Source organism: Ilyonectria robusta, assembly GCF_021365365.1.
Source record: "Ilyonectria robusta strain PMI_751 chromosome Unknown BGZ61scaffold_92, whole genome shotgun sequence".
Taxonomy (NCBI): Eukaryota; Fungi; Ascomycota; class Sordariomycetes; order Hypocreales; family Nectriaceae; genus Ilyonectria; species Ilyonectria robusta.
In genome coordinates this window covers 27,462-43,955 of record NW_025764526.1, presented here as the reverse complement: position 1 = coordinate 43,955, position 16,494 = coordinate 27,462, and the positions used below count along the sequence as shown (strand labels likewise).

Here is a 16,494-nt window from a genome sequence, read left to right as displayed (position 1 = left end):
CTAACTAGACCGCATTTACTATAATCATAGTAGAACCTCTTAAGACTTCGGCGGGATCCCTATCGTCCTCTTTTGTGGCCGAGCGTCAGATCACGTGCCGTTACTAAAAAAACAAGCGGCGGTTCATTGGGATTCCGCCGTTAAATCTCACCCACTCTTAGTTATCAACTACCTAGCCGGAGCAGATGTCCATCAAAATGCCAACTTCATGGTACCCACTGCTCCTCATCCTGAGCCACCCGTCCCGCGCTCACGCCCTGAATATCACAAGCAACTACTCCTCTGTAGTCCTTCCCCTCACTTACCAATCCAAAGACATCCCTTGGACAGACTGGGTCTCCCTCTTCACGCTGTGCCTGGCGCCCTTGATCGCACACATCATGGCCGGCGTGCCCGAGCCCTCTTTCCTCGGGCCCCGACGCCCAAGCTGGCACGAGCGCATCTGCCAATATAATCCGACCTCGATCCTATGGCGCTACTTGGCCATCGCAGACCGGCGCCTGCGCACCCGTAACTGGGCCGCCGCCGACATGGCCGCCGCAAACGCCCATTTCTGGACCGCTCGCGGCTGGGACGGCTCCGATGCCATGGCCGCCGCGAGCCGCCTGCACGCTGTCAAGCTACCCGCCCACGCCCACGTGGAGCTCTTCTCTGCTACTACGCTCAAGTCGCTGATCGTGACGGTGCAGGGCGCGCAGGCCGTCTACCAGTTGGTCTCGGGCCTGTGGGGTGGCGTGTTCAGCGGCACGCTGGCTATTGACTCCATATTCGGGCCGCTGGCCGTCTTCGGACTCCTGCGGCTGTGTGCCGCGCCGTGGCTGACGGAGGATTTTGTCTATTCCCGTGTTGAGCACCAACAGCAGCAGCCTCAAGCGACCGACGGCGTGTGCAAGGGGGATGGCTCGGCAGCGGAGGAGATGGAACCGTTTGCTGTGGAGTCCTCCATAACCACCTCGATGAGTCTTCTGGAACCTCTTTACTTGTCTGCCCCAAGTCTCATCCGCCCTGCGACCGACTGGCGCAGCTGGCTGTTTCGTGTCCTTTATCTACTTCCGATTCTTTTCCTTTGCGCTGTCTGCGCCTTCTACATCCTCCCCGGGAAGAATCAAAATGCCGCCACGACGACAACCTTCTTGCTTAGCCTGTTCTACTTCTTCTTCCTACTAGCCACAGCCCTCATCTACATCTATTACTTCGTCCGGGCGCGCACGGCCACCACCATCATTCCCTGTATCACCTCCCTGTGGTACAAGGTGTATACCGCCATTCTGCTGTCGCTGATGCTTGTTCTTATCGTTGTTGCGTCGCTTGAGACGCGGAAGACGCCTTGTGGAAGGTACACCACCTGGCCCACTGCAAGTGGTATGGATCAGCAGCTCTGTCACGGCCTTTATCCGCTTATCTCAAACTCGAGTGTCGCGCCGTTTGGTCTAGCAACGCGTAATCCCGAGACTCAGAGTGGGACGACTATACTCGGCCCTGGCCAGTTCAGGCTTGTGGACTTCGAGGGGTTTTGTCAGGGAAAGTTCGGCGCAAGTCGCGTTGCTGCTACTGTGGCTGTCAACGGCTCATCGAGCAGTTGATGTGGCCAAATCTGAGTCCATCGGACGTCAAGATCCTCATTGAGACAAAGACGGGAATTAGCGGATAACGAGACGGGATGATGCGGAAAGACCGATCCTGAGCCTCATGCTCAGGGTCGGGCCTGAGGCATCAGGCCTTATGCGGTCACGTGGGTCGGGACCCTTACGGTCCCGAGCCCTCGACCGCAAGATAGATAAATCAACCTTCTTTACACATCTTCATGACACCCTCACTTACGTAACTAGTAACCCTATTTGCATCATATAGTAGCAATTGCAGCTATCGCACAGTTAACAAGCCTGCAATTGAATTCGTTAAGGCACCAGGTCTTCCGACTACCAGGCCCCCGGCTAACCAAACAACCACGATCCCTGGTAGTACGACCAGCTACCAACTGGATCCTATCCTTTTCAATAATACAGGAGCCGCCGCCCTTTCTACACCCTCTCATGCTATTACTCTTATATAAGAAATATACTAAAGTATAATATCCCTTGAAGGGATAAGTCTGTAGCTACCCCCCTTTCTATCTTAGATTTTAAGGCTATGCTAATTGCTATTTTAACCCCCTAGGCTAGATCTATTATATACTAAAATTAGCAGCTGAGCCCTAAGCTTACTAATTAGAAGGTATATAATTTTCTGATAATTGGATCTTAAGGGCTATACTTAATTTATTTAAGCTTAGTGTTAATTTTCTTAATAGAATATAATACTAAGATATCCTTTTTATAACCTTATAATTACTATCTTAACCTTATTATATTAACTCTTACTATATCTAATACTACTATAATATTTAAATAGGAATATAATAGCTTAATTATATAGTAATTATAATAGTAATAATAAGTTTAATATTATTTTACTATCTTATAAATTATAATAAAAATACTTCTTAACTGCCTCTTAAAATATTAAGAATTTTAATAAAATTAGTATAACTAAATAATTTAAAAATTCTAGTAATATTAAAGCTTTTAAATAGAGTTTTTATTATATTTATTTTCTTAGTAAAATTTCTATTTAAGAAATTCTTAAAATTCTAATTTTTTAGAATAATAATATTATTTATAGTTTTTAATAGTTTATATTAAAATTTACTGCTTATAATAGCTATATATAGAACCTTCTTAAGTTACTTTATATTAAAACTGCTAATCTTAACTACCTTAGCTAGTAGTAAAAGGCTATTATAAAGTAATTTAACTTTAATACTTCTAATAAATTAACTAGTACTAAGCTTATTACTATAAGAAAGCTCTTAGAGCCTGAATATAATACCCCTAAGCTATCTAACTCTTAGAGCCTGGCTTAAATCTAAGAGATAGCTTTAAGACCTATAATCTAATTTTTACGAGGAAGCTAGTATAGCTCTATATTTCCTCAAACCCCGCCCTCTAATAACTCTTCAAGCAATAAAAATATAATTGCTAATACCCTCTGCCGGGCCTAATAAGATTAATTTTATATCTTTATAATAGCTGGAAATAACTCTTAGAGAAAGTTAAGAAAGAGGCTAGTAGTATCTTTAACTTAAATTATAAGAATTCTAGGAAAATAGGCCTAATTATTAGTTAGAGTAAGTAAATTTATATAGATATATATCTTTTCTATAAGTATCTTTAAGTCTTTAAGTATTATAGTAAAAACTCCCTTTAAAATTATTATATCTCTATACTTAGAGGTAAAGCTTAAGGATAATTTATAGATAAGCTTAGTATAAATTAGTATAATAAGCTTCTTAATACCTATTATAGCTTAGTTTACTAAATAGTAATAGGGGTTCTATAGTATAGTAATATACCCGGATAATTACTATTACAGCAATTATTAACTAATTTTTTGCCCCCTAATATAGTAGTTTAATATAACTATTATATAATAATTACTATATAGTAAGTCTTTAGTTTAATTCTATATTTAAAATTAAATTCCAGGCTTATAAGAATTTCTAGCTTTTATATATATTAAAAAAAGGTATGAGATTTAGAGTTACCTCTTATATATAGGGCTATTATAGGATTTTCTTAGAGGTTAGCTATATATTAAATAAGGGATCTTCCAGCCTAAGATTAAGTAGCTAGAAACTAGCCTTAGTAAGAAGAGATATTATATTATAGCTTAATTTACTAAATAGTAATAGGAGTTCTATAATATAGTAATATACCTAGATAATTACTATTATAGTAATTATTAACTAATTTTTTACCTCTTAGTATAGCAATTTAGTATAACTATTATAATACCCCTATTTATAAGTTCTATAAGAAGCTTACAGCCTATTTTAAATACTTTAATATTAAAATTACAGCTAATTTTTATATTAAAAAATATATCTTTAATTTTATTAATAAAAATATCAGCTTTATTTAATAAGTTTAATATAAAATAGTATATATTAAGTAGCTAGATATTATAGAGAATTAATTTATTATTTAAGCTATTTATTTATAGATTAATTATAAGATCTTCTATTTTTTTAATATACTTAAATTTAAAAATAAGCTATTTAATTTTATCTATAAGTATAAAAACTTTTAGCTAGTTATTATAGAAATAGCTTAATAGTAATAAGAGTATTAAAATAATTATTTTTCTATTTAATAAAATTGTAATTATATTAGTAATTAAAATTGCAATTAATATAAAAACTAATTTTAAAATTACTATAATAACTATAACTATAATAATTAATATTATAATTATAATAACTAATAAAATAATTATAACTACTTTTTTTAAGATAATTATAAAGCTTAAAGTAATAGTAATAATAATTACTATTATAATAAGCTTTAAGATAATTACTATAATTATAATTAATAAAATAGTAGTATAAAAAAAGTTATTTTTAAGAAGAAATATTAAGTAGCTAAGACTAAGTTTAAATTTAAGTTTAATTAAAGTTTTATTTTTTTTAATATTAATAATAAAAATAAGGCCTTACTATTAGATACTTTAGCTTTTTTAGTAAAATTATAATAAGTTTATATTATAGCTATAATAAAATTAATCTCTAATTTTTTTACTAACTTTAATTTTATTTATAAAATTTACTAATATTTTTTTTTCTTTAAAATAATTTTAAAAAAGTATTATCTTACTAACTACTATATTTTCTTTTAATAGGCTATTAAAAATAAATCTTACTACTTAGTAAAATTCTTATAATATAAATATTATAAAAAAGCCTTTTTAAGTTATAACTGCCTTTTTTAATATATTAAGGCTTATAATAAAAATTTAAGTATAATAAAAGCAGCTTTAATTCTAACTATACTAACTTATATAATTTAAATTAATTTAAAGTTTTTTTTAAAGTTTTAATCTTATAATTAGAGTAATAACTATATCTATTTATACTTAAAAACTAAAGCTTAAATAACTAATTACACAAACTCATTCTCAATACAGTATTACCTTCACATAAAGAGCCACGCGCTATAGAGTCTATTAACTATCCCTCTGTCGATATCGACTGCAAACTTATTGCAGGTAGGTGTGACGACTGTGCTTGGTCCAGGCTGACGGTCTAGGGTAGGCGCGGATCGTGGGGTTCAGGTAGTAGGGATCAGGACGTTTGGCTGTAAGTCGTAGTACGGTTACTGCAAAAGGGGTAAAACAGTAGAGTAAGGGTGCTACGTCTGGTAATATTTAGCTGCTGCAGTAAGCTAGGTAACCAAGTTCTATTAATAGCTGGGGAGCCGGTGTCCTAGGGACACCCAGTTCCAGGGTTTATTACATTGCAGGTCGCGGCCAGGCCATGACAATCAGGTTTCAGATTTTAGCTGAATGTGTTGAATCCGCTTCGGCCAAATTGATCAAAGGAATAATGTTCAAATTGATGATGATGATGTTGATCCTTTCCTGTGCCGGTCATCCAGACCGGCCAGAAGAGGGGTTATCAGACCCCCCTTCTGACTAAGGTTAGGATATCGATCTATTAGAGGTTTCCTAATGCAGGGTTATCTTCCAATATCAGTCTATATCTTCAGTGTATATAAAGACAGTCTTTCCTGCTTCACTATTCATCTTATATCCCTTAAATCTATAATCCAACAAGACGTATAAAGTTATATATAACTATTATGGTGTGGTGCTTCCGAGGCGTGGCGATTCTGAGTTAAGCCCAGTCTTGAATATTAAAGCGCTAAAATAGCTATTAAATTCTCATCTCTTTAATGACCTAGCTAGCCTATGTAGTAGTGAGGGTGGGTTATGGACAGCCTCTATCTCATCGTGCATACGTTGCATATCGGCTCGATGTGCAAGGACCTCTGGCTGCTTATTAAACCAGGTATTCCATTCTACCTTATTCAGCGGACCGTCCAGGGCCACAATGAGGCACAACTCATCTGCATTGAGTTTTCCAGGATCCGTCTGCTGTCGGGGTCCTCCTTGGGCTAGCTGGTAGAGGCGCGCATTCATGGCGAAGCTTAGGTCCAGACAAGTGATACTACTCCGCCGGAGGTCTATAACCTCACTATCATAGGCCATTTCGTACTCGAAAGTGACTGAATTATGCTCAGCCCATGATGGACCGGGGATGTAGAGATCGGTCCCCAAGAGGTGTCTCGAGGGGTGTCCCGAGTCGGGGCCCGGGGCTCCCGAGTGGAGCGTCACACGCTGTATCATGTCATTCCGCTCCCGTAGGTAATCGCCAAGATGGCGGGCTGAGGATATAGTGAGAAGAGGCGTGGGTGCTGGCGGTTCATCACCCAAGGGAAACCATAGTTCGACGGTGCGCAGGCTGGGAAAGGCGGCTATAGCGTCCAGTACCGCGTATGGCCATTGCCGCGCCTCCTTATCCCGCTCCATGTCTAGAGCCAGGTGTTGAAGGTTGGGCAGACTTGTGCTCAGGTGTATGAGGTCGGGGGTTGTGACGAAGCCATGTCGGTCATATCTCCAGCCCGATTCATCCTCATGCACGCTCAACCGCTGGAGTGTTGCAGCAAACTTTGTGATTCGCTTGGGTTCATTGCCGACACGATTCCAATTCGAAAAGCTCAGCATTTTTAGTGGTGATGCAATATCATCCAGCAGCTCCAAGCCGTACGAGGCCGGTGCCTCAAGGACCAGCTCCCTGAGCATGGTAAGATTGGGTGCCATTGCGGTCGCTAGATAGTCTGACACGTCGTTCAAGCGTACCAGCCGCGACCAGTCAAATGTACTGGCCCAGTGATGCGCTTCCCCTGCTTGTATAGGATAACCCTCGTATCTTGGGCCGCCCCACGGATAGTCGCGTACGCCTAGCTCTTGGAGGGGAGGTGGCTTTTCGTCGCCGGAGAAGCCTAAACCACAGTATGGAGCCATGGGACCGCCCCCAAAGCATGTTCCGCGAGGATAGTGTACATCAATTTGGGGAAGTCTGGCGAGGTTTGGGCACGAGAGCAAAACACGTTTCAGGGCGCGCATGGTGTCGAGACACATCTGGTCATTCATGTAGATGACCTCGACAAAGAGCGTCGACAGATTCTGGCTATCCTCGAGGTTGCTTAGGAAGGTGCGGGTTTCAACATGGGAGTCTTGAAGGGCGTTGCAGCAGATATGTGTGTGTAATTGGACTAGACGTGGGCTAGCATGAGGGCCAGGACGAGGCAGAACGGCCATGACGTTTGATGGGATGGGCACCGACGTCGATCCGGCATAATCATGTGCAGATGCGGTGCTGGGTCGACTAACATGCCAATACAAGTGACGCAGCCCCGTCATGGAGGGTATCATGCTGACCAGGCGGACCAAGACTTGGCTGCGGCCCTTGGCATCCTCGCTGCGTGTCTTGCAACCGACGACTCGAACTTCCTGGACCGCAGCAGCTTGGACGAGACGGCTGACAAGGCTGAGGCGTTCGAGGGCATGATTTGGCCTGTCGAGGTCGACGCGCACATGCTGGTGCTGGGCATGGCGGGCCTGGTAGTACAGCGACGAGCTCACCAAGGCCACGGACTGTAAGGCCTCGGGGCGCACGTGCTGGAGGAGGTCCAGAATGAGAAGCAAAACATGATCGGGGAGCTGGACTATGGATGGTTTGGTGCTGTCCAGAGGGACTGGGGTGCGTGCCTTGATTTCCACCATGTTGGCGGGTACGTGCAATGTCTCGTGCTGGTCATGAGCAATCGCCTGGTGGGCTTCGGCTGCGTTGGACGAGGGACGACGGCCCAGGCCAAAGTGGCGGGTCATTTTCCGTGGCATGATTAGAACGATAACTTATAACGGTATTCGTAGTTGCAGACGGAATGGCTCTCAAGAAGAGGAGCAAAGACTAGGTCAAGTGCGACACAACAGAATACTAAGGAAATCTGGGGCAAAGGGAGGGAAGGGAACGTGGTTTCTATGTACCTGTACGGAGTAATGGTTGGATCAATCTCACAGCGTACCTACCTACTTACCTACATGCCTAATTATGACTAAGACAGGATATTGATGTACCAGAGGGTTGTTCTTATCCGGGCCTTATTCTGCCACCCGGGGGTTAATCCAACAACTAGGTAGTTACTTATTAATTACATGGAAACAGGAGGCTCATTGCTCCTAACTACCAAGTACCCTCGACGTATCTCACTAACCTCTTGCATACCTTAACCAAAGACATGCCTCTCCATCCATCCCGTCCATTCCGTCCTCATCTAAATAAGCCTAAGCCTTTGCCTATGCCGGTGGTGCATCGGGGTAGCCCCATGCTGTGTCAGGGGATCGGCACATCTCAGCAAAAAGGCGATAACCGTCTGGGTTGTGAAGCATTTGTTCGTGAGCCGCCTTGTCTGGGTTGCCGGACGGATCAGTGGGAACTCCGCGTGCTAGTTTGTACTGGTCCCGGAAGCCTGACGCCTTATCATGGTCTGGGCCGCATGTCAGCCAATGCACACGTGAGAGAGAGGACTTGATGAGCCAGTTCCATCTGGCAGCTCCAAAGCAACTTACATCCGCCTGCCGGTGGAGGCCTCGGGTCCCGAGCGTGGCCCACGACGTGCACCATATCGTGGAGCAGGGTTCCAGACAACGAGTGATAGTATGCTACGTAAGGCTTCTTGTTTCCATTCATTGCTTCCGTGGCGTACCCTTCGTCGAGGGTGGCGTATCCTCGGAGGCCTGCCGTTTTAAAGTGGTTGGGGCACAAGACGATTCCCAGAATCTCTTCCTCTGGGCCGCTGCCGGCTTTTTTACCGTAGAAGGTTTTGCCAAAGTACGCTTGACTGCCCTCCTCCTTGCACGGCTTAGTCTGCGCACCTGGTCCAATGATTAGCCGTTGACAAGTTCCACCAAGAGTGCCAGCACATCTATATAAGGTAACATACCCTCAAAAACACGCGGGATGATATAGTCAGTCGTCCCTAGACGGCCACCCTCGCCAGCTTCTGTGACTGTTGCATACCACACCGGATCATCGCCTATCAATGAGAATGAGCTCTCTGCCCGCTTCGGATACTGAGTCGTCGCAGGGCCAATTACTCACGAATGCCAGGCACTCTGTCTTTTGTCAATTCACGACCGCCGCAGAATAGATATCCTGGCTGGGCTGTCGATACTTGCAAGGTTCCCGCAAGTGCACTCTCGATGTCGCGATACACGCCTGTATGAGAAATACGTTTTTAGCAAAACTGCTGAATTTTCGGCGCTCGAGTTGGTCTCAATTTACTGGTGACCTCGTCCATGTCGCCCTCGCTGGAACTTGCCAATCCTCGATGGGCTGCAAACTCGGTGTTCCAGATGAAATTTGCGCTGGCTCCAGCATTTTTTCGGGCCTCTCTTGGGAAGGGTTTGTAGCCGCTGAGCGATGCGATTGCTTCCCGAGCCCCTTTGCTCAGCGCAACCGCATTGGCCCAGACGGCGTCTGGATCGATAGTCATGGGACCTCCTTGGGCATCAATGTGGTCTGCCAACCAGGCATCGTCACAGCCGATTCGAGTCCATGTAATGCCGAGACTTTGGCCAATGGCCAGGAAAGAGACGAGTATCTTCTTCATCCTTGGCTGGAATCAAGATCACAATGAACCGTTGGGCAGTTGGGGCTACGGGCAGAAGACAGATGTGAGAATACCAACTGGTTTGACTACCTAGGCAAATACAATGACCAAGTAGTACTTATAGAACCTAAATGTGTGGTTGACCTCTTTATCACTTGACAAAAGACTCGATTCCTTGCCGCTTACAATTCCTATACACACCCCTAGACAACCAGACCCATCTGTCATCTATAAATTACCATGCAACTCTGAAACCTGAAGGATCCATACGACTGCAAAGATTAGCCCAATGAAGAACGCGACGTTTCCGGCATATCCCAGTCTAGGTTAGGTCATGTAGACTTTGTTTCATCCGGGGTAGTGCAAGACGTGCAATAGATTAATTATAAGCTACGGACCAACAGCTCAGCACAGCGCCACAATCCCACGTTCTGTGCCAAACTTCGTATTTGCAGTGGTCAAGTTTATTATACATGCAACCTTGACAAGGGTCATTAGCCTCAGACAAATCGCAGGTCTCGCGGGAGAATGGCACGACCCACAAGGATCGAGGCCCGCTCTGGAGAGCTCATCGTGATACCCTATTCGTCCCTGCAAATGAGCAAGTTCTCTTATCCACTGATCGGACTTATCTAGACGCCGATCTGCAGACTTTGTTGCCTCCACACCATCTCTGAATCCCTTCGCCCGACACAGCCCCAAGGGATTTAGCCTAATGTGAATTGTCGCTTGATTTAACAAGTTGTTGGTTGACTACCAACACTCTCAAACTAAGCATACTGTCTTAGCCGCCTGGTAGATGTGGTATCGAAGGATTCAGTGAGGGGGATTGAAAAGACGAAAAAGAGCCTTGCAAAGTGTTGGTTGTAACTAACAAATGTGCTGTTTTGATATCGTCGACGCGTGCCTTGTTGGAGTCACACGCAAAACACTAAGCATCGAAGTATTCAGTGAGGCAAATTAGAGAGAGAGGAAACAGAGTTTTGCAAAGTGTTGGCTGTAACCAACAAATGTGCTATTTTGATATCGTAGAATCGTGCCTTGATGGAGCCACGCTCCAACAACTAAGTTGGTTGTGACCAACACGCTGGGGCAGTATTCAGCAGGCCTAGATTGAATACATTATAAATCAGAGTATATCGTAAGACTCAGCTAAGAAGGATCATATGGTTTATTTGTGGAATTTGCTCAAAGCCGTGCTGCTACTTGACCAACTAGGGCTCATAGAAACCCGAGAATATCATTGTCCGCAGCCCACCTATCAACCCTCCAGTGTCCTGACTGAAGCCATCCATCCCACTCGTTGCACTCTTACATCAATCACTGCTCGTACACAGTCGCTCAGTCCTCTTGTTCCCATCAGAGCCGCCCCGTATCTTCACCATGAGGTTCGGAACAGCCTACCTGCTGGCGAGCGTGTTCCTGCCTGCCGCTTTGGCAGGTGTCCTTAATAATAGACGATCGGGCTACGAAGTCCTCTGTGGAGACCGTCCCATCCGTCAAGGCGAGACTTGCTGTGACACACCTAATGGGAAGAAGCACATCTGCGGATATGGTAGGTCCGAGGCGGTCTTGCTGTCATGTTTCTTTACTAATCCTCTTCCGATTAGGCACCACTTGCTGTAAGTTGAATTGAAACTCGGATAATTCCATCACAAACCATGCCACCCACTGCAATAGACATCTGACTTGAATATCAGGCGTCTTCGGCTGTTGCAACTTTGGCCATGTCTGCCGAGCCGATGGCGCCTGCGGTGCAGTTTCTGCTGGTGGCCCTCCATCCGACCCCACGACCATAGATAGCGGTGGCCCTCCGACTAGCACCGTCAACGGGGGCCATTCGCCAAGCACCACAGATGGAGGCGGCTCAAGTCCGAGTACAGTCGAAGATGGAACCCCTTCCATGACTACTAACGAGTCGGGTAGCTCCGTCCCAACAACGGATGAGAATGATGGCCCTGTCACCACCAATGATGAGTCGGGAAACCCTCTACCGACTAATGCCTTAACTGCAACCTCTATTCACACCACTGAAGAGAGCGGTGGCCTCATCTCAACTGCTATTCAGGATGGAAATCCGCCTGGCACTACAGATGACGGAGGAAACCCTGTTCCTACCACCGATGAGGGTAACCCTCCTCCGAGCACAACTAATGAAGAGGGCAACCCCGTTCCGACCACTACAGAAGGAAATGTACCCCCTAACACCACATACCAAGGCAGCCCGAATCCCACTACTGATGAAAATGGTAGCTCTATCTCGACCGATACAAAAGGAAACACGCCCCCTAACACGACTCATGAGGAGGGTAGCCATCTCCCAACTACTACAGAAGGAAACGCATCACCTAATACCACTGATGAGAATAGTAGCCCAGTTTCGACTACAGGCCAGGGTGAAACCTCTCCTCCTAGCACCACTGATGAGGAGGATAACCCTGTTCCGACCACTGATCAGAATGGCAAACCTATCCCCACCACTACAGAAGAAAACCCTCGTCCTAATACAACTAACAAAGAAGGCAACTCGAATCCAACCACTACTAAGGAGGGCAACACTCCTCCCAGCACCACTAATGACGACGGTAGTCTACCTTCTAGTACCGCGGATCAAGGTGCCGACCCTTCTCCTACCGCCACCAACGAAGAGGGCAACCCTCCCGCTAGCACCACAGATCAGAACGGCATTCTATCTCCTAGTACCACCGATAAGGATAGCAACCCTCTTCCTATCACCACCGATGAACAAGGAAACCCATCTTCTACTACGGAAGGGCAGACAATGATCCGACTGTGACTGACGGTCCATTGGTCATTCACACGGAGTGGCCACCGTTAGCTATTATACCTGTGAAAACTGAGGTGCCTGAGCCAGATGAGGACGATAATGACCCTGTTGTTCCTTGTGCCGCTTGGTTCTTTTTTTTGAGTTTCTCATCGATGAATGTTACTGTGGCAGAGATTGATACTTGGCAAACAGATCTGCATTCGATGGGATGGAGGTCCTATAATCGGCGGTCGGAAGTGGACTTTGCCTCCAGGCGTATACATCAGGTATGAACATAACAATTGACAACACATATGAGTATTGGCGCTGACAGTTTGGATCTGCAGTGGACCACCAAGTGGGATCAAGTGGCCGCCTGGTGTCAGCATCGAGGGAACTCTTCCACCGTGGCCCAAGATCACGTAAGTTCTGCCACGCTGTTTTTGGGTTGAGACAGTATGGGGAATGGCTGGCTGACATCAGGCAGAATTGGCAATGATTACAAGCCCACCTACGAGGATGAGCCGACCTCGTGCGAAACCAAGTCAGCCACTATTCACGTAACGACCACCTCGTATGGAGTATTCATCTCTGGGACTGTGACGGGTACTACAACAAGCCGAGTTCTAGAAACCAGCAATGTCATCCTCGGGTGCGATGTAGAGGATGATGAGGCAATCGAAACGCAAACAGGAGTCACCAGCACAAGTAATGCGGCAGACGTCTTCACGGATGCCGGTGAATGGGTAGGCCCCTTACCGACAGGTGACTTGATAACTACCGACGAGGAGGCGGCCTCGATCTTTAGTGAAATCGAATCCTTCTATTCGTGTAAGTGCTTTGCCCTTTTGTCTATTTCAGAGCGGTTAAGATGACTCTGGGGATTGCAACAGCCATGGATGCCGAGCAAGTTTTTACGACTATGTCCACCGTATTGAGTGAAACCACATCAAGGGACTTCCCGACACTTACAGGTGAATCTACGACTGAGCCAACCACGATTCCCATTCAAACAGCAGAAGGTAGCTCTTGCGTCTCGACCGTCACAACGTCTGTCTGCACGGTACCCGGGGAGCCTTGCGCGCCTAGTCTTTCATGCGAGAGTTGGACGGCTACTGCCACTGCCATTTCCACTACCTCAGACACTCCGACTGAGACATCGGGGTCTCCCAAGCCATCATATACCTGGAGTGCTGCATTTTATAAGAACAAGTGTGATGATGACATCACAGACTACGTAGGTTTCGCCATGGCCTGGTTACACTTCTTAGCGATCCTTCAATAATCTATTTATATAAAAAAGAAAAGATAATTTTAAATAAGAGAAGAAATAAAATAAATTAGAAAGATATTAATATATAAATAACGTACTTGATAAGCAAGTAAGCCAAATAAGCAAGTGAGCCACTTTAAAATTTCCTAGTATTTATACCTTAAATGAAAATATCTTTAAAATATTCTCTAAAATTCAAACTAAGAGTAAAATAGCTAATATTATAAAAATAGTTCTATTATATATTAAAAAATAAATATAAATTTTCTTAGATTTTTTTAAAAATTACTTAATAAGCTATATTAAAAATACTTATTCGCACTGTATACTTAGCTATTTCTATATAAAGGAATTTTTTTAAAAGTTTAAAAATATTATTATATAGTTTTCTTTTTAATTAAATAATTAAATCTATTTTTATTTTATTTTTAATAATTAGATAGCTAGTTTTAGAAATTTAAAGTTTAGCTCTTTTTAGTGTATAGTATTTATAGCTCACTTACTTGTCTGGCTCACATGCTTATCAAGTATGTTAATAGCTAAATTATTAAGAAATAGTACTTAATAAAAGTTAGTAATACTGTAATGAGGTCAACGAAGAGGTACGAAGTAGCCAGGCGAGAGTAAGGTAGTAGTCAATTGAGACAGAGACTAAAGCTTGCCTTGCTTCAGTCTCTGGTCGGCAGGCCGAGATTATATAGATACTACGGCGAAACCCTGAGGGCTGGCCCCGGGCTCGTTGAGGTAGGCCGCGCGGTTGGGTTTTGCAGAGGGCCGCGTGTCTAGGTTAGCATTCTAGTGTACCAAGGCAAGGCAGGGCTAACCCCTCCTTGTACCGGATATGGGTGTGTGACAGGGTGTCGGCCGTGAGGCTCGGTATCCTTGTTACAAATACTAAGAAAAAGATATTATAAAACTTATAAAAAGATTAATTATAATATAAGAATCTATTAGAGTATAATTAAGACTTTTAAAAAAGAGAATATTAATTAATTTTAATTAATTTAAGATATTATTATATTTTTATTAAGGTTTTTATCTTAATAGTATGAGATTTTTTCTAACTGACTTATATTTCTAACTTTCTTATTATATATATTCTTAAAATATATAAATATCTTTTAATTATTCTCTTTCTTTTTTCCATTGTTAGTTTCCTTTTTATATATATTAAAGCTAGCTAGTATATAAATCCCTTAGTTAGCTACTATAATATAAATAATGATCTATTTATATTACCAGCCCTCAGTCCCTTAATATTCCCCGTTGGCTCGAGTTAGACGCTACCTCAACCTCATCTAGCTGTATTGCAGGCCTCTTTACATACTCCTTATGCTCTACATATTCAGACACAATTACCTCCTTCGTACGCATAATGCCCCCAAAGGAATCCTGCTTATGGCTCATCGAAGCCATTGCAAAGGCTTGTGTGGTGTTCGCCGTGCGAGATGCCATCCCACGCTCCAGACTGTGACCAGCTACTCCACTGCCAGGAGAGCGGGAGTGGAGCGTGTGCTGTCTCTTCTTATTCCACAAGCCGTAGATTGTTGGGGCATTGACGACCAGCGTAGCCACGAAGAGCTCGGTGCTCGCCCACATCGATCGGTTCGCTTGGCTGTTTTTGTTCGTCCTGTTGATAGGTAACCGGACGATGGTGACAACGATGATGAATAGACCAAGCAGAAATAACGAGTATAGTCGCACTTTGAGTTTCCAGGTCGTTTTGAGAGTGGTGAAGAGGAGAAATGGGAAACCAAGAAGCATCGCATCAGTGACGATGTTGAAGCAAGCGAGAACAAATAGTTCCAGCTGGGCCTTAGTGCAGGTCCCTAGGGGAGTAAGCACCAATATAAGAAGAATGGAATGGAGGCGGCTTACCAGGATCAGGAATCACTTGCCAATATAAATGGACAGGGTGACATTCAACAAATATAACAATAATGACCACAACCCATGTAACAGAAATCAAGGTAATGAAGAAGATCATGATATGCCTCTCATATCGCAAGCCCAGTAGTAACCGGCGATAGATGTCGAGGAGGACCATCTTCTGTACCCAGAGACTTGAAGGTATATTAGTTAGTTAAAGAGGAAAGTAGCACAGGTTGCAAGGGAGAACTGACAATGAATTATAAAAGCAGCGACCAGCAAGCGTAAGCTTACCCCCAACTGTGCGTTGGTATATCTCTTCGGAAGTAAAGACATGTGACTCTCGTATCTCAGGCGGGACATTGCTATTCCCCCAGATTAACACAACATAGATGGTCGAGAGCCTACCCAAACAAAGTACAGCAGCGACCATAGTAAGGTAGTCACCGAGATTGAACGGCTGCCCTGCGATCTTTCTCCAAATCAGTCTCGTCCCCATGATGGCGAGAGCCAGGCAGCTGCAGAGCCAGAGGGCCAGCACGGTTGGGCTCTCCATGACGGATCAATGCAACAAAGAAACCGATTCGAGAAACCGGACGACCGCCCATGCAGCACAAGCCGGGGGTTGTCCATCTTAAAATCAGAAACCCTGTCGCCAATCCTGCAGAGACTCGTGTCTAGACCGTTCGTTTTGCGCAGTGTGATGTCCAGCTTTCTTCAGGCGTCTTCTTGTTGGTTATGCACCAACGCTGTCTAGCGCAGCGGTGACAAGGGGTTAGTTTTCAGCTCGACTTACTACGTCGCAAACCCCGCAAACGCCACAAACAGATAAAAGTCACTTTCTCCCGCTGTGAAAGTACCCCAAGATTCGCGAGAGCCACAGCCTCAGCCCGACCCCAACTTATTTTTGATTGCGATCTGAACGGTTCCATCATGATCCATATTTGGCGGCTATGGCGGCGAAAGAAGCGCCTCCAGCTGTGGCTTCCCTGAAGTCTCCTCGACCAGACCCTTCCTTGAAGACCACAGCCTAA

General features: G+C 44.2%; 4 protein-coding genes across 4 annotated transcripts; 1 reads left to right on the top strand and 3 right to left on the bottom strand.

Annotated features, from left to right (window-relative positions):
• Positions 1–126: 126 nt before the first annotated feature.
• Positions 127–1,799, top strand: BGZ61DRAFT_469207 (uncharacterized protein). The gene has a single exon (XM_046247931.1). The coding sequence runs from the start codon at positions 186–188 to the stop codon at positions 1,581–1,583; it is 1,398 nt and encodes a 465-aa protein (XP_046093477.1). The 5' UTR covers positions 127–185; the 3' UTR covers positions 1,584–1,799.
• A 3,958-nt stretch (positions 1,800–5,757) lies between these two features.
• Positions 5,758–7,779, bottom strand: BGZ61DRAFT_487766 (uncharacterized protein; the record flags this gene model as incomplete). Its single annotated transcript, XM_046250020.1, has 1 exon — positions 5,758–7,779. The coding sequence occupies one exon, from the start codon at positions 7,777–7,779 to the stop codon at positions 5,758–5,760; it is 2,022 nt and encodes a 673-aa protein (XP_046093476.1).
• Positions 7,780–8,235: 456 nt separating this feature from the next.
• BGZ61DRAFT_487765 (uncharacterized protein) lies at positions 8,236–9,551 on the bottom strand (the record flags this gene model as incomplete). The annotated part of the gene is made up of 5 exons (XM_046250019.1): positions 8,236–8,426; positions 8,509–8,814; positions 8,883–8,975; positions 9,041–9,157; positions 9,224–9,551. 5 exons carry the CDS (start codon positions 9,549–9,551, stop codon positions 8,236–8,238), a joined length of 1,035 nt encoding a protein of 344 aa, XP_046093475.1.
• A 5,283-nt stretch (positions 9,552–14,834) lies between these two features.
• On the bottom strand, positions 14,835–16,016 carry BGZ61DRAFT_524615 (uncharacterized protein; the record flags this gene model as incomplete). The annotated part of the gene is made up of 3 exons (XM_046252659.1): positions 14,835–15,420; positions 15,470–15,654; positions 15,715–16,016. The coding sequence occupies 3 exons, from the start codon at positions 16,014–16,016 to the stop codon at positions 14,837–14,839; spliced, it is 1,071 nt and encodes a 356-aa protein (XP_046093474.1).
• Between the last annotated feature and the right edge of the window lie 478 nt (positions 16,017–16,494).

Excerpts from the sequence above, each read along its gene's own strand:
- BGZ61DRAFT_469207 (XM_046247931.1), top strand. The coding sequence starts at position 186 with ATGTCCATCAAAATGCCAACTTCATGGTACCCACTGCTCCTCATCCTG.